Consider the following 18,389-nt stretch of genomic DNA (forward strand, 5'->3'; position numbering starts at 1 on the left):
ACACATCACATACATACACACACACATAGTTACTATTACACTCATGATTTATAGTGACTATATTTATTACTGTCAGAGAACCTACAGAGGCATGAATCTAGAGTACACTGCTGAGTTCAGGTAACTCCTTCACATATGGCTGACATTTCGTTCAGATGCTATGGAAGGGATGCAAAGAAAACTAAACCAAGTCAAACTGGAAGGGGAAAGATTGCTAACGCCCATGACGCTGAGGAACAAGAATATGCTAATTCCTCTCACATCTATGTAACTGATGATATTCACACAGCATGCATTTTGACATGAAAAAAAATCCTTACAGCCCACAGGGTAATCTCATTTCCAGAAAGAAAGGAACATAGCAATAATGGACTTTCCCCTTCCTACCATGTTTCCTTCACGGTGCAAATTCTAAGGTACAAATCTATATGAAGAATTAAAACAAGTTTTACCTGAATAATGCTACTGTTTTTATGCTGCATATTTCAAGTATCAAATAGTCCTATAAAAACGGGTAATAAATTACCTTCTAAATGACAATATACCTCCTACATTGACTGCTCCTGAAGTCACCTAGAGTAATTGATTTAGTCATAAAGTGTAAATGTCAAATTAAATTTTTCTCTACAAACAATGTTATGGTCTTATACAACATTCTGGTCCTCTTTTAGAAATAAAACCTGCTGGGTTTTGATTTAGGTTTTACAATCAGGTTAACTAAGTTCTTCTACTCCTTTCTGAGTAAGGACTAAGCGATTGATCACTTTTTATTTTGAAAATGCCTATATGGCTAGCTTTACAAACCATCGCCAATGGTGTTACCCGGCTGTGGACCCTGCACTGGAGCCACATTGGTGTGATTGCTAATGGAGGTAACTAACCACTCACTGATTGGATTTGAAGTCCTGCTCCATGGGAAGGAATTAATACCCGGTATTTCAAACCTGGCTTTAAAAACAAAAAGCCCACGACACCAGTGGAGACGCTCCCACTATTGTTTTGGTAAATGTTAGACCCGTCGTCTGCCTTCTGACGACGCATGCTTAGGGCGCTGCTATCAGCTTTGGTCAGAGAAGCTTCTCTCTCAGTGGATGAAAGTAACTGCCAAGACTTAGAGCTGCTCAAAGTGCTCGGAGTAAGTGACTACTGAATGTTCTGCCATAAACGGGACATCCTATCAGCCCTCCACGGCTCAGGGAGCGTCGTAGAAAGGGGAAGAAGCAAGATGAGCCAGAGGAAGGGGGTGGTGCTGTCTTCCAGCATGACATGGCTGTTGCACCCGTGAGCCCCCAGCAGCAATGATCACCCACATAAGATTGGGCACAACAACATGGCATCATGGGTAAAAACTTACACAAGTAGTTAAAGATGGCTGCGGGGAGGTCAGGAGTCCCCATTCCACCCTGAGAAACTGTCAGCAGTTCATGGTGGCTGGGGATAGGGAAGCATTTTCTTCAGTGGGTGTAACCACAAGGTGTGATGATCCTATAAATAGCTCTTACCAACGCTTCGATAAGGGAACCTAGTGAAACTCTGGGTCCCACACACAAAAAAAGAGAGACGTGAAAGCGGAAGAGTACGAGAACCGGAAGGAATGGGAAGACAGAAGGAAGGACAACGCATTGTATACGTGTATGAAAATGTCTTCTGGAGATCCATTATTACATATAATTAACATATGCTAATAAAGAGAAAATACTCAAGTGTGAAATTCTCAAAAAGTTACAAATAAATAATTCATATAAATAGTAAAAACACAGAGAAAAATATATCAAAACTAAATTTCAAATGGGAATTTTTTTTTAAAAGACAACGTTCTGAGCTTTTGCTACTGGAACTCTCGAGATTCACTATCAACATGCAGATCCACTGGTTCTCTGTTCACCTAGGACACTGACGAAAGCATCAAAGAGATGGAACGTGAGCAGCGGCTCCTTCAGGTGACCATAGTAATCCGCTATAGTTCTAAAGACATCCTTCTCAAATCCCAGGTACATCGGCTGCTTCCAGTCTGAACAGTTGGGCCCTTTAAAACAAGACAGAGAATGAGTAATAAGGCAGCTGCTTCTAAGTACCATAGTCTGACCACATGTGGTATGCACAAATATTCAAGATACACTGACAAGTTTCATGTGGAAATGACATATACCTTCTACTCAAATATGATTCATGTTCAATTGAATATTTTATAAAAACGAAGAGCATTAATGTATCTCCATTTTAAAAGAAAAACATGCTTTTCTCTTTTTATGTCAAGGCAAACTTTATTCATGTAAATAATTTTTTTTTAAATAGTCAACATTTTCCTAGTCTTAATAAAGTTAATAAAATAATAATTTGTTGCCAGGAGGCGGTGGTGCACGCCTTTAATCCCAGCACTCGAGAGGCAGAGCCAGGCGGATCTCTGTGAGTTTGAGGCCAGCCTGGTCTACAAAGCGAGATCCAAGACAGGCACCAAAACCACACAGAGAAACCCTGTCTCGAAAAACCAAAAAAAAAAAAAAAAAATGTTAATATGTGATAGATGAGTTATCAAGAAATTTTTACAGCTTCTTGAGTTCATTAGCTATACTATACTATCCTCCAAGCATTCAGTTGAGTGGAATAATCAGTTTCTCCTAACAAACTATTTCAGACAAATGAAATTTTAAATGCTTTTTTAAAAGATAATGAGAAAGATTTTACATTCTGTCTTGTCAATTCACTCTAAACTCTAACAATCACTGCCCAACTATTCAAAGAAAACTGACCTGACCATGTCCTATGCCAACAGAGGGCAGAGGAGAGCTCCACTAGGATCTGAGTCCCATGAGGAACGAAAGATGATGAGCACAGGTTTACACCACCGTGTTGACAGGTAAACTGGAGGTGCCGGAACCTTGAGGAAAACAGCTTGTCCCAAGAGGACCATAGAAGAAATGGAGTGCAATTGCAGTGACCAGCTCCAGGCCAGCAAAGGCTAAGCCATTACACCAGAAGGACTGATGTGCCCAAGAGAACGAACAAAGCAACAAAATGAATTCAAGGAAATTCTTCCCACAGAATTGCGGGAGCTAAGAGATTCTAGCTGTAACACAAGAAATCATTCTGGATCATGACATTCAATCCCCAAGGACATCATGAAATGGCTCTTTATGATGTCCCTAAAAACTCCTTTACTGGGAACTGAGAAGATGGCTCAGAGGTTAAGAGATCAGCTCCCAGCGCCCACATCAGATGGCTCACAACCATTTATAACAGAAGCTCCATGGGATTCAACGTCCTCTTCTGACTTCTCTGGGTACCTCTGCTCACATGCACACACACCCACACAGACACATGCATATATATATATATATATATATATATATATATATATATATATATATATATATAGTTAAAAATAAAATCCTTAGATGAAAACAAAACTTCTCTTACCCTTCACAGTCTGTTCTCTTCTTTAAAAAAATAATTTTATTGGCTAAAATAATGTTATAGTACATAAACCTAGGAGCAAATGTATAAACCATTTTTTTTTTTGTTTACTTCCTCCTCATACAGCAAGCTTAGTCAAATGATGGTCTGATGTATCTCAACAAGCAAGACCCATTGCCAGAATTGGTGCTTAGCAGGGTGAGTGACTCATTCTAAACAACTATATGCCTTGAGAATATGTCATCATCTTTGTTAAGAATATGGGGGGAAATCCCTAAAAGAAAACATAGATCTTTTCTTTCTTAATCACCTTGAGCTTTAAGAACATTTTTTTCCTTAGACTAGTTTTTAATAAATGTTGTTCCTGACAGATTCTGAAATGAAATGCTTCGGCTACTTTATTTCCTTTTTTGACTGGGTCTTCTGATGCATACACACAAAGAAGCAAAAGAAATCAGTTAATCTAGTTTTGCATTACTTAGCCTCAATCTCCATTCTGTGAGCATCCTGGAAAGGGCCTGGCTGACAACTGAACATGCAGACCCGTGTGTGCATGGTCTACAGTGAGGACTGAAGGAGCGCTCAAGAGAGAAGGAAGAACGGCAGGCTTGTGGAAAAGAAGGCAAGTAGCCCTTACCACATCAGACAGTCGGCCTATCCCCTTTTAGAGGACTCATTGGAATCCGTACTTATTAGCGATAAGGACAAAGAGTAGGTCATAACTTTGACACACTCAAAGCAAATTTTGATGGACAGGAAAATTTGGGAAAGCTAGAAATTTTATGAAAATATCCAATAGGCTGGCCTTGTCCTTTGCCCACCTTTTATATTTGATACATAAACAAACCTCTGTAATATACTAACCATTTGTAAAGGTTGCTCTCAACACATGTGAGCATGCTCCTTCTCCCAACACTCTGTGTCTCATACCTATAGCAATTATAAAGCCACACAACATCTTTCCTCTACTCAATGGTCAGTCATGCCAACCTTGCTTCAGGTGTTTGTGGCTTTAGGTGTCAAATGGGGAACTGATTATACACTTCCGTGCATTCCAGTCTTCACAAAAGTCAAACACATAAACACACCTTACGGCATTTTAGCACACTTTATAGCTTCATTCCCAACTGGTAACTTCCACATCTTTGGTTCTCCAGGAGCTCAGAAGGAGTGTTGGAGCTTCGTTACTGTACATTTGTTTCCTCAATGCCACCTCTGGCCAAAGATGTAACTTCTAGTTAATTTACTACAGTTTGAGTAGTTGAGCAGAAAGAATAAAAAGTACTTCAGGATCAAAGAAATGGCACAGCGGATAAAGACACTCAAGGCCCTGTCTGACAACCTAGGCTCAGTCCCCAGAACCCATAAGGTGGAAGAAGAGACTTACTCCTACAAGTATCCTCTGGCCTCCACACACTTGCTATGACATGGCAATCAACACACACACACACACACACACACACACACACACACACACACACACACCACATAATTCTAAAATTTTAAGTAAAGTACTTCACCAAGTTAAAGCCACATTACTCTACATCTCAGTGTTCAAAGTATCAACAAAAATCAATGAAACTTTCCAGAGTTAAACCTGGAAAACTCTGAGTTGTATGCAAACTGGTATTGCTACGCATGTTCAGAATGAGAGGGAAAAGCCATATCCACACAGGGCCATTAAGAAAACCATACAAGGCTCAATGGTTAGTTTCGTTCTATAATTCTATAACCAAACAAAAGTGACTCCAGTTTAATCAATAATTCAGTTTACTAATTCAGTAACTTATACATCTATCGATGCATATGCTGATCCTACACAAAAATAAGAAAGTAGTTATTTCCTGAAATAGCTGTAAGACTCAAGAGCTTCTCTAAGACCAAATATTGTCATTACTAATCAGCTAAAATAACAAAGATTCTCATTGAAATCACATGTTTGGGGCAGATCAGACAGTTCCTCAGGTGAAAGTGTTGGCCATTGGAGCCTAATGATCTGAGTGAAGATCCCCAGCATCAACAGTAGAAAGAGGTGACTTCTTCTGACCTCCAGATACTCACCATGTCATATGTACAACATCTGTATGCACATCTATATGCACACATACATATCACACACACAATAATAATAATAAGTGTTTTTTCCTTTAAATATTAGAAACCATTCTTTGGGTTAAGTTTCCTGAAAATCCCAAGAAAATGGCAGTGTTCATGAGCTATTATTATACCGTTCCTTCACAGTGCTGATGATAGTCGATGAAACACATGCCATGTGTCTGCTGAAGAGATTTTACATGCCTATGAAAATCCCTCCGGCCCACCCTGGTCCAGGCCTCCAGATCTTACATGCAGGTTTCTAAGACAGTCTTTCTTATTTCTCTGCATGCAGGCTCCTCTCCTTCTAAGTCATCCTGCATATCAGTCAGATTGGCTCTCTAAAACACTCTGTTGTAGTGGGTAGCCATTTCAGCTTTGATCTGGAAGTTCCCACCCCCATTGAGACTTTGGCAACTGTCACGCCTACAAGGTGGGGCCAAGGGAGGCACCTGGAGACCTGAGATCTGGATGGGCTGCGCTCTCTCTTGGTGCAGGGACCCTGGATGGTGGAGGTGGGCCAAGCAGAGCTCCAGAGAACACCGCTGGACTGTGATACACCTTCCCCAGACCCCGCGACCTACCTAGCCCTTAATTTGTAAGTTACGCCATTAAATAAATCTCCTTTTAACTACGTGGAGTGGCCTTAATAATTTCACCAATACTCTGTCCCTCTTAAAACACTGCCCTCTGAAACCCAGTAGAGGACGGAGGCTGCCCAGCAAATGAGATGTGAATATGGTGGACACTTAACCACCACCTTTTAGGAATAAAATAAAAGCCTATAGACCATTAGCAGGTAGCTGCTACTACATTATATATACTGTCACTCATTTCTTTCACCCCTATGATGCTCCTAGGACTGGCATGGACTTGATGCGTGATTATATCCATGAGACCAAAGAAAAACTAAGTCTTTAAAACTGTAATATAACAACACTGTCACTAAGTCATGAGTCTACCAGTAAAACACAGTGGTCGCCAAACAACTCCCTGCCAGCCTCACAGGTGTCAAATCCATGTCCAGCCCATTGAGCAAGAATATTTTCTAATTCAAGGCACTAATTTCTGTTAATTTTATAAAACTGGCAGATAATTAGTACTTACAATTTGCCAAACACTTCATAGCTGACAGGACCCAATGAGGAAGTTCTTCTGTAGAAAAAAAGGAAAATACAAAAGATATTTTATTTATCTCTTTATACCTCAATCAAATACACACACACACACACACACACACACACACACACACACACAGTATTATAAGAATGTATCATTTGCCTGGGTAATATGAGACATTTCACCAATTCGTGTATCAGAACATTTAAACATAGACAATGAAATCGAATTGAAGACCCTGACATTATCCACACACCTATGAATACCTGTTTTTTTACAAAGAAGCCAAAACTACACTGCTGGGGATGTCTCTCTGTATGCTGTGAATATATGTTGTTCCCATTGGTGAATAAATAAGCTGCTTTGGCCTATGGCAAGACAGCTTAGAGGCAGGTGGAAAAATCCAAAGAGAAATACAGGAAAGAGAAAGGTGGAGTCTGGAGAAAGGCCAGCCTGCTGCCCAAGGAGCAACATGCCAGCATATGGTAAAGCCACAGAACATGTGGCAAAACATAGACTAATAGAAATGGGTTCATTTAAGATGTAAGAGCTAGCTAGCAAGAGGCCTGCCATAGGCGATACAGTTTGTAAATAATATTGAGCCTCTGAGTGATTATTTTATAAGCAGATCGGTGTCTGTGGGCCAGACTGGAGGAACTTGAGACTTGAGAAAACTTATGACTACACTGTACAACGGAAAAAAGAAAGCATCTTCAACAAGTGGTGCTGGCATAACTGGATGTCAACATACAGAAGATTGCAAATAGATTCATATCTATTACCATGCACAAAATTCAAGTCCAAGTGGATCAAAGACTGCAACATAAATCCACTTGCACTAAACCTGATAGAAGAGAAAGCAGGAAATAGCCTTGAACGCATTGACACAGGAGATTACTTCCTAAATATAACACCAGTAGCACAGACACTGAGAGCAACAATTAATAAATGGGACCTCCTCAAACTGAGAAGCTTCTGTAAGGCAAAAAGACAGCCTACAGAATGGGAAAAGATCTTCACCAACCCCACATCTGACAGAGGACTAATCTACAAAATATATAAAGAACTCAAGAAACTAGACATCAAAATACCAAATAATCCAATTTTAAAAAAATGGGCTACAGAGCTAAACAGAGAATTCTCAACAGAAGAATCTCAAATGGATGCAGGGGGAGGAGCTTGGACCTGCCTCAACTGAATGTACCAGGCTTTGCTGACTCCCCATGGGAGGCCTTACCTTTTCAGAGGGAGGAATGAGGGGTGGACTGTGGGGAGGAGGCTGGAGGGGGGAAGACAGGAGGAGGGAAGAGAGGGGGATCTGTGGTGGTATGCAAAATGAATAAAAAATTTCTTAATAAAAAAATAATACAGACTATCCCAGTCAACCTAACTCATTGATACCACTGTGAAATGGTAAGTCAGAAACCTAAATATGGGGCTGATACTGTAGCTCAGTTAGTAGAGTACCTGCCTAGCATGCACAAGGCCCTGGGTTCAGTGCCCAGCACCATGCAAACTGTTACCACATGGTAATGTATGCCTTGACTGCAGCATTCAGAAGGTAGATGCAGGAGGTGATCCTCTACTGTTGAGCTTGGGCTGCATAACACCCTAACTCCAAAACAAAAAAGAAGAAACTTAAATGCAATCAGACCTAAAACTGACTGGGGCACTTCCTCAGGACTTAAACGTTCTCGTGTGTCTGTCTAGAAGTGTTCCTAGCGACAATATGGGAGCATTTACCATTCTGACAGCTAACAATGAACTAGACTCTGAATGCACTGTGCAGAGTCTTCATGCCTGAACATGCATCTTTCTATGACACTTTAATAAACCAAACACTGGATAAAAGGCACTCATAGAAGACAGGATATATGTAGCGAGGGGGTAAACTTGGCTAGGGTTTAGGAAAGGCTCAAATGGGAACTAAGAGATCTGTGTAGCCAAAGTGTGGTCAAACCAGAGCAAATGGCTGGCATGCACTTACTTGACTTGTCATCCAAGATGACGACTCCCTGCTTGCTGACACTATACACGTTATGGATGATGAACTTGGAGTTGACAAGTTTGATGTTTAAAACTTCTTCCAAGGAATCCAGGCCAAGGATTTTCTGTAAACTAAAATGATAAATAATTTATTCTTAAAATAAATTTCAAAGTCTCAAAGTACTGTAATCATTTATTTCAGTAGTGCTAAATACTACTAGTGAGCAATACAAAAGATTGTCTCTCTCTTTCTCTCTCCGTGTGTGTGTGTATGTGTGTGTGTGTGTGTGTGTGTGTGTGTGTGTGTGTGTGTGTAAGGTGTATGTATACATGTGAGCCAGTATGCACACCCATGCATGCTCATGTCCAGGTCAGAGAAGGATGTTACATGTCTTCTCTGTAGCCCTCCACCCTGTTTTTATGAGACAGGGTCTCACTAAACTCAGAGCTCACTGTTTCAGTTGGCTGGCCAGCAAGCTCCTGGAATCTACCTGTCTCTACCTCACAATGCTAAGGTTACAGGCATGGGCTGGCATGACAGTCTTTATATGGGCGCTGGAGATTTGAACTGAGGTCCTCTTTGCTTTTACAGCAAGTATTCTTACCCACTGAGCATTTCCTCCTCTCCTCAAAAGACCAATCTTTAAGGTGCATTGTTTTTCTAGACAATGGGTTAGAAATGGAATACATTTAAAATAACCTAGAATATCCTTTTCCAATAGCATACTTATTTAATTACTTAATCACAGAATAACCTGAATTCCAAGAAACTATTTTTTAACTAAAATTACTAAAGGCCAGCTAGGCAGTGGTGACCCATGCCTTTAATCCCAGCACTCGGAAGGCAGAGGCAGGCAGATCTCTGTGAGTTCGAGGCCAGCCTGGTCTACAGAGCAAGATCCAGGACAGGCACCAAAACTACACAGAGAAAACTTGCCTCAAAAAACCAAAAAAAAAAAAAATTACTAAGGGCCAAATTTTCCATCATGTGCTTATTAAACTTAAGATGTCAGTGACACTAAAAGTCTAAAAGTTTAAAAACTTTAAGTTGGGAATGGTAGTGCACACAATCCCAGCACTCCAAAGGTTGAGCAGAATGATAAGAGAATTCAAGGCCAACTTGGATTACAAAGCAAAAGCATGCCTCAAGGGGTTAAAAAAAAAAATTTAAAAAGCATTTAAACTATTTTAACTATTACATATCTAACAACAGAAAATTCTCAAAATCCAGTTCAATTATATATGTGAAACAGTGTTAAGTACAGATTATGCAAAGTTGAGATTTTTTTAAACATAAATATGCAGAGAGTAGGAAAGAGATAAAATAGAAAGATGATCCCTCGAATCTCTCCAATGTCAAATGTGCATACTGTGATAATGTCATGGACTTCCAGATCTCTTCCACGTTGGCCTCGGTCAGCTGTCTGCGGTGGACTAGACGGCAAGCTGGCACCTCTCCAATAGCAATGCTATGGCGCTTGAACCACATCTCAGAATTCTAATTTGGCAGGAGGGGGATGGGGAGGAAGAAGGGATGAAAGGGGGCAGGACAGAGAGAGAGAGAGAGAATGCACACTTCAGTATGAAATGCCACTGTTTATGAGAAGTGTCTTTGACTCCCCTTTTTGTAATTTGACTGAAAATAATGGTCAGAATCATAAACTAAGTTTCTCTGTGTGGACCTCCGAGAAGTAACGAATGACTCTCAAGATCAGGCCACATTACGATGAATGGCAGAAGACCTAAGGTAGTCAATATGACACTAAACCACTGCTACTTCCTGTGGGAGCTCCAACTAACCGGTAAAATAAATGTTTATGAAGTCAAAGTTAAGTGCAGAAATGCTTGTCTTGATTCACACTCTCCCAACTGAGTAACCATTTAAAATATATATACCTTCTAGATTTTCTTTTGTGGGCAAATATCAAGTATATATAATATTGGAAAGCAACCCAAGGATAGCTCAGGATGGCTAAGACATGAGGAGTGAAGCCCTTCTAGAGACAGGCTCCGGCTGAGGAGGCTCAGGCTGTCCAAGTCCCACAGTCGCTACATCCGTGTTCCTAGTAGTTCATGTCCCTCAGTTAGGCTATTAGACAAAAGTCAAATTCCTTTTTTTTTTTTTTCATCACAGAGAAGAGTTTTGACCTGTAAAAGGCAATGTTTCTAGAATATATTTTTGCAATATATAATGTTACAGAAAAAAATCTTATTAATTTGAAGAAAAAAAATCAGGCAAGTTATTTTTTTGTTTGATTTTTGTTTTTGCTTTTTTAAAGGTGTGTGTCTGTGTGTGTGTGTGTGTGTGTGTGTGTGTGTGTGTGTGTGTGTGTATGCATGTGTGTGTGTATGCATGTGTGTGTGTGTAACAGAGAGAGAGATTGGGGGGGGCACGTTTCAGGTGCCCACAGAAGCCAGCAGCATTGGATTTACACTGGTTGATAGCCAGTAAACATGGGTGCTGGGAACCAAACTTGGTTCCTCTGCAAGAGCAGGAAGTGCTCTTAACTGAACTGCTAAGCCATCTCTCTAGCCCCGGCCTTTGCTTGAAAGAATTACCAAGTTACCAATGAAATTCAAAGGCCAGATGGATGTGTGAATTTTTTAAAATATCCAAATCAAGTGTTTGGGCTTGAAGGTAGATGGACTATTACATTTGCCCTGCAAACCTATTTCCAAAGATATCCTAAAACGTGCTTCTGAATACACTTATGCTTATCTGTATAATATCTGTAAAGGTATTGTTTAGAACATTAAATGTTGAAGAGCTGGAAAAACATACCTAGCAACAAAGGACTGAACAAATAAAATATATCACTTTATATTAGGCATGATGCAGATATTAAAATGATGTCAGATGTTTAAAAATGTGAAAAATGGGCATAACATACTATTTATTCTACATGAAGAACATGAGGTACAAAAACAGCCCAGTGTGACCTCATTGTGTTAAAACACATAAGCAACAAAGGGGTACACAATAAAAATGTTAGCGCGAGTAACTCTCTGTAGATAACACAGACAATTTCTTTCTCTGAAATAAATTAGTCATAGAAACTATACTTGACTGCTACTGAGAATCTTCACGTGGAACCCTGCCCTTAGCATGTTACAGGCATAAACTCAGCTGACCTCACAGTATCCTGCTTCACAGGGTACCAGCTGACTCTCCCAGGATCCTACCTCACAGGGTACCAGCTGACTCTCCCAGGATCCTACCTCACAGGGTACCACCATTACTCCAGAAAAGAAAAGATAAGACAGAAGTTTTTGCCTTCTGGTTTGCTTTGTTCTTTTGAGGCAGTGTCTCACTCTGTAAGCCCAGGCTGGCCTGGAACTCAGTAAGTTGCCTAGGTTGGCTTTAGCTCAAGATCCTGCCTAAGCCTCCAGGCATGCACACCTACCTCTCAAGCTCTTTAAGAAAGATGAGTCATTTATTTACTGATAAACCTCATTTTAAAAATTGTGTCACGGGCTCCTGAACAAAAGGATCCTACTCTACCACTCCTGGTTTGGGCAGTCCCCAGGAAGCAGGGGACAAGCTGTGGTAGATTCCATAACAAGCAAGGAGCTTATAGCCTTGCATATCCTGTCAGAGGGAAATGCCAGGAAAGACAGACCAGAACGTATCAAAAGAGAAGTATGGATGCACGCAGACGCAGGCGCCTGGAGAAGGAAAGGATGGCTCCAGAGTTCAGAGGGCTGGACGGCTCTGGGGTGCTGGCACACGTCAGAGCTCTCAGAAGGTACTGTCGGAGGCGCTGACATTTGCTAATAAACTTGTGGACTTCCCCCAGGGCACGAGCAGCATAACTGCCCAGAAGAGAAAGGGGGAGTCCTATCGATGGTGTCAAAGCCCGTTTATTTCACTATAACAAATGGTCTTCTGAACAACAGCCCTAGCTAGAGGGTTCTATTGGGTGTTTCAATAAACTCACTGAAGAAAAGGGACCGAGTTTCTTAGAGTTTACAGAGTAATTTTTTCTCCACTAGGAACTAACACTTACTAAGTCTCCCCTAATTCTGAGCTGCCCTCCAGTAGCTAGCGCCCCTGCATTTCCATTGTGCCCTCTGACACTTAACTTTCTATTTTACTATCTTTCTCTCACTAGACCGTGAGAGTGAAGACAGTGTCGCCCATCACGGACTCTCCTAAGCCTGGCACACTGGTCACACAGGGACGCTCTTAATCAATTTTTTTTTAATACGTAAATGAGGGATTTCCAAATACAGTCTCTCCCCTAAGTTCCAGGGTCACTGTCTCCATCCACCTGCTAGGCACTCCCTTTCCACATAAACCATCATTGTCAGATTCACACCAAAGTCATCGCCATCCTTGACAGATCTGCAAGCCCCTGTGGTCCCCACTTCTGTCACTGGTGTCCTCTCTTGCCTTGATCATCTTTGATAAGCTTAAGCTCCTTAATTATCCTCTCCAAGCTTCAACATCACAGAATTTCTATGGGGGCGGGGGAGCTGTTTTTTCTTTTGATTGCATTGGCTAAAAATGGCTTCATCACAGCTTTGCAAACAAAACTGTCTTGATGTCTAGCCTTATAAGACCTGATTAACCTAAATCAATAATGTTAGTAAATTTCTTCCATAACTGCCTTACCAAAGATTCTCTCTGTATTTTTTCCGCATCATCTCCATCTTGGCAGTCTTGTGCAAGGGATATTTTTAGAAAAAAGTATGGAGGGGGGGAAAAAAGAGGCTGTGTGTTTCACGACGCACTGTCTTTAGAGACCAGAGGAAGCCACGTTTGTTCATGCGTTGTGTTGGGTATGGGGGTCGCTCCACAGGACAGCTTACTGTCTCACTCTCACCTGATACAGTAATTAAGACAAAGTTCAGGAGAAGACCGGGCAGCTCCAGGACAGGGAAGGGCATCCCGAGGGAGTTTAACAGAAATCTGCTCTGACTGAACAGGTGACAGCGGCTACCACACTCTCCCTCACACCTCAGCCCGGAAGAGGGGAAACAAAGCAAGAAATCCTGTTAAAGGCCTCCCAACTATGGGCGGGTGTGGTGTCATTTCGCAATGCTTCCCAAGCAGTTCAAAAAGGATACACTATAAAGCACTGGACAAGCCTGCAGCTCACTGGCTGATTCCTCCTGGATTGAGCCCATGATCTTTTTTTAAAAAAAAAATCATGACTACTGTTTTAATTAATTTATTCATTGACAGTTCACACATGTATGCAATACACTGTGGTCCCGCTCATTCCCCCTCTCCCTCTCCTTCTCACTCCGCCCAGCTCCTTCCCCCACCGAGTGCCCACCTCACTTTCATCTCTTTTTGTCTTTTGTTTTTGCTGTGTGACTCACTGTGTGGGCATGGGTGTGGAGGATGAGTAACTCACCAATGGCAACACCATGGACACACTGACTTCCTCTTCCCAAGTAGCTAACGATGGCTAAGATCCAGCCTACTATGAGCCTACAGTCTTTTATTCACGCACTTACCATCACAATTGGTCTCACTGGAATGTTCTCTTGTGAAGTGCCTGGTGGGGGATCATTCCATTCCGGAAATTTAATAACATCTCTTTGATACAGGGGCTTCTTTGGATATGGCTTCAGGGGTGAGGAAGGAGGAAATCTAAATCCAAGAAGAAATATTCTATTAATGCAGACAGTAGGAGATAGGGGTTTTTCAGCACTCAGGTAAGTGATGTGCCCATACTTCATTAAATTATTGAACATTAATAGCATTATTCAAAAATAATGACTTTTAAGATACTCATTCATTATGCCCACCAAATAATATTTATAGAGAAAAAGGTATAAAATATATGAAACATTTTTAATGATGTTTGAACCTGGGGCTTTGTGCATGTTACACAAGTGCTCTGCAACTAAGCTATATCCTTGGCTTCCCATAAATTTCCCTGAGATCGGGTCTCAGTAAGTTTCTTGGGCTGGACTGAAACTTGCTACGTGGTCCCGACAGGCCCTGCGTTTACAATCCCCTGGCCTCTACCTCTCTAATACACGGATGACAGTGTAAACAATTATGGCTGCTTTCTTATTTGATTTCTTTTCCTTTCCTTTGTCTATAAGATGAGGTCTCCCTATGGTACCCACCCAGGCTTGAAGTCCTGGCCCAAGCAACCCTTCTGCTTCTGCTTCCAGAACTGCATTAACAAGTGTACATCCCCTCACCTACTTCTAAAGGTGTTCTTGATGGAATGGGAGGGAGGCCCTTTGTTTCACCCAGCCTGAAACTTTTATAGCCTTGTGGCTCTACTGCTAATTTTACAGATGCTCTGTTCCAGACAGAAATCACTGACAGAGAACTCGTCACTGGCCCTTGCTGAGGAGCAGTACACTGACCTGACATTCATTCCCTTTGCAGTGCTGGGCCTCACACACCAGGCAGGCACCCCACCACCGAGCTATGCCGCAGGCACCCGTGAGCACTTTTATAAGTACTTCTCCAAAGGACTAATTCTCCTTCCCTTGAATATCCAACACGTCACACAGAGATTGAAATACCAACCAAGAAATCCATCTTCAGGGAGCTAGAAACCTGTCTGGAATCCTTTTCTGCTCTCTCCATACTGCTCCTCTTCCTGGACCCCCTGCTTATCAGAGCCGTTCCACCTTGAACATAAAAACTCTCTCCTGAAAATGGATTGCACTGCACCAATAAAGAACTAATCCTAAATACATCTTTTTTCTCAAAATGTTTCTCTATTTTTTAGAACAGAATAGAGTGAAATATGTCAACAGGATGGATGTGTGGCTCAGGGGTAGAGTTCTTGCCTAGCATGTGGGAAGCTTTGGCGTCTGGAAAGTTCAATCCCAGTACTGCAATAAAGGGGGGGGGGGGGGTGCAAAAACAACGCAAGAAATTGGGAAGTTGTTATTTTTGCTTAAAAGTTTAGGCTCAAATGAAGGCTTACAATCTTCCCCACAGGAACCAGAGAGATGGCACAGTGGTTAAAAGCATGTCTCTTTTAGAAGACCCAAGTTTGGTTCACTTCATCCATGTCAGGGAGCTCACAAGTGCCTGCCACTCCAGTTCCAGGGTATCTGGCGCCCTCTTCTGGCCTCCATGAGCACTGTACTCACATACACACACCCACACTCAAACATTTACACACATAATTGTTTTAATTCTTCCCTGTGATATCTACGAGAAAAGTAAATCAGATTATTAAATATTTTATTCTTTTTTTAAATGGTTCTTAATTGAGAGTTTCATACATGTACACAACTGTCTTTAATCCACCCTCCACTTCACCCAGATCATCTACCATCCACCTCTTTCCAGCTTATCTTTTTGAATATCCCATGAAGTCCAATTTGTACTTTCCACATACTCATGAGTATGAAGCCATCTCCTGGAGCATGGTCACTACCAAGAGACCATACCCTTAAAGAAAAGTGATTCTTCCTCCCCTAGAAGACATTGACTATCAACAGCTCCACAACTAGGGATAAGAGCTCCTAAGTGCCCACCCCCAACACACACACTGAACGTGACTGGCTTGATCTTGTGCAGGCCACCACAGCTGCTGCCACTTCATAAGCGGAAGAGTCCAGTCACATCCAGAAGACACTGTTTGGCCCTGGTCCCCCTCAACCTCTGGCTCTTATCATCTTCTATCCTTGTCTTTTGCAATGTTCCTGGAGCTTTAGGGACAAGGGGTGTGATATAGATGTCTCATGTGTGGCCCAACAGTCCGTGGACATTTGTTCTCTGCACTTGGACCAGTTTTGAGTTTCTGAGCTGTGAATGTCTCGTTCTAAGGCAAATACAGAATCAAAGAGTTTTAAAGAGTGCCAATAGTCTTCCAAGAAAGTTTATATCAAGGTGAATTGGGAGACACAGCAGTAACAAGAGCACTCCAGGAACCACTTCAAGACAGTCACAGGAGACTTGAAAAGAGCCGAGTGGTACAGAAAAGCTGAACTCCATATTCTCGGAAAAGAACATCCAATAACCACACTGGATTTTAAAAGTCAGTTTGCACCAGAAGAAAAATCATGAGGTCTGGAAATCATCAAATTAAGGTAAATTAACTGAAATCACCAGTTTATTTATGTGGCAACCAGATTATTAAAGTAGGTGACAGAATCCCAAATATAAAATAAATGAAATTTTAAGTCAGTCAAAGATACTTGAGTCTGTAAGTTAAAGCTGTCTCAGTGGGGCGGTGGTGGCACATGCCTTTCATCCCAGCACATGGGAGGCAGAGGCAGGTGGATCTCTGTGAGTCCGAGGCCAGCCTGGTCTACAGAGCGAGATCCAGGACAGCAAGGACTAAACAGAGAAACTGTCTCGAAACCCAAAAACCAAAAAAAGTAAAATAAAAAGGGGTGGGGGGGTGTCTGTTTCCTAGCAGTCAATCTAACTCTTCTTCTCGCCTCCTCTCTCCTTTCTTCCTCTCCTCCCCTCATCTTCTTTTCCCCTCTCTTCTTTTTTCTGGCAGGCCCCTGCTATGGCCCAGGCTGGCCTTGAACTCAAGATCCTCTCTGCTTCAGCCTTCCCTGTGCCAAAATGACGGACCCGACAGACTCACCACACCTAGGTCCACTGATTCCTTAAACCCAGCGATCACAACAAAACCTCTTTCCAACCCACGGTTAGATTCAGGCATGCGCACTCCCAGACGCACCTGCGCATGTAATCCCAGTTCATAGACGACCACCCACGTCACAGCTCAGTGAAAATTAAATAACCTCCAACCAGAACTCATCCCAACTCCACTCTCAAATATGGTGTGAAAATTGGGGGCCTGAGTTCAGACTTGGCTCTCTCATGCCCTACCTGTCCTTCCTTTGGAAGGGAGAGCCTCTCTAAACAGTAACTTATTGATGTGAAGGTGATCTAATCACTCCCCGTCTGCTTTAGTCCCTGTATCTCCACTCAGAAAGAAATATTTTCCAAAGGGCAAAGCAGAGTTTCTTATGTGCAGACTGGTGACTAAGGATACGCTAAGTGGCCTCTCCTCACCATATCTGAGGGCTAGATCTTTGCCAGCAGTTGACACCTGCCACAGCTAGGCATCCTATTTCCAAAGCAGGCTGGTAGCCTTGCCTGAAGAAAAAAAGTACAAGGGCTCCCTCTGGTGGTGACTGCTGAAGGTGACTTTAGGAGACAAGAAGTTACCAGTTTAATCCTAGCATTTGACTCCCTTCATTCGGGGCTAGACATCCTGTTCGCTGGTCTGCTTGGAACTTCACTTGGATGAAATAGAAATAGTTCCCAAACAGGAAAGCAACTTTTTAAAAGCTCCACAACTAACTGGCTCAGAACAAAAAAATAGCTTTAAGATGTATCAGCTCTTCAGTAGGTGTGTTGGGGCACGCCTAGGATCACAGCCCTCAGGAACCTGAGGCCAGCCTGGGGGACACAGCACAAAGCCCGTCTCAAAAACAAAGACTGTAGATGGGCAGAGGCTCACACAGAGACATACAATTTGTACAGAGAATAAATGACTGGGGAGTGCTTACCTACCCGCCCCGAGGCTCAAGGAACATGGTAATGAGGGGAACGAAGATTGTGAAAGCCAAAAGTCAGGAAGGATTGTTAAGAAGTAGTGTCTTCCGGACAAGACAGGGCCATTACACTCACAAGTTTACAGCAGTTGGGGCTGCCTGTGTGCAATCTGCACAAGAGCAAGCCAGCATGCCTGGAGGAGGGGCTCACAAGGCCCCACCCCTAGAGGAAAGCTACTGGCTGCTGAGGTCAGCTGGTAGAAAGAGAATCCATTTCCTTCAGGGGTGCCACCCTCTCTCATAGGCTGCCCATGCTCTGGAGGCTG

At 42.2% G+C, this 18,389-nt stretch overlaps 1 protein-coding gene and 1 long non-coding RNA gene across 2 annotated transcripts in view; one reads left to right on the forward strand and one right to left on the reverse strand.

The window, feature by feature from the left end:
- Depdc1b (DEP domain containing 1B) overlaps positions 1-18,389 on the reverse strand; it is a 59,631-nt gene that overhangs the window by 13,747 nt on the left and 27,495 nt on the right. The window contains exons 3-7 of the mRNA XM_059276262.1: positions 14,080-14,215; positions 9,984-10,111; positions 8,615-8,745; positions 6,616-6,663; positions 1,886-2,026 (exon numbers count right to left, since the gene is read on the reverse strand). Coding sequence (XP_059132245.1) covers positions 1,886-2,026; positions 6,616-6,663; positions 8,615-8,745; positions 9,984-10,111; positions 14,080-14,215 — 584 coding nt within the window. The remainder of the gene's footprint in view (positions 1-1,885; positions 2,027-6,615; positions 6,664-8,614; positions 8,746-9,983; positions 10,112-14,079; positions 14,216-18,389) is intronic.
- Positions 1,811-15,287, forward strand: LOC131921522 (uncharacterized). The gene is made up of 4 exons (XR_009382020.1): positions 1,811-1,940; positions 3,541-3,612; positions 14,173-14,280; positions 14,972-15,287. It is a non-coding gene; the product is annotated as an uncharacterized LOC131921522 (long non-coding RNA).

Source organism: Peromyscus eremicus, chromosome 11, assembly GCF_949786415.1.
Source record: "Peromyscus eremicus chromosome 11, PerEre_H2_v1, whole genome shotgun sequence".
In the NCBI taxonomy this organism is placed as follows: Eukaryota; Metazoa; Chordata; class Mammalia; order Rodentia; family Cricetidae; genus Peromyscus; species Peromyscus eremicus.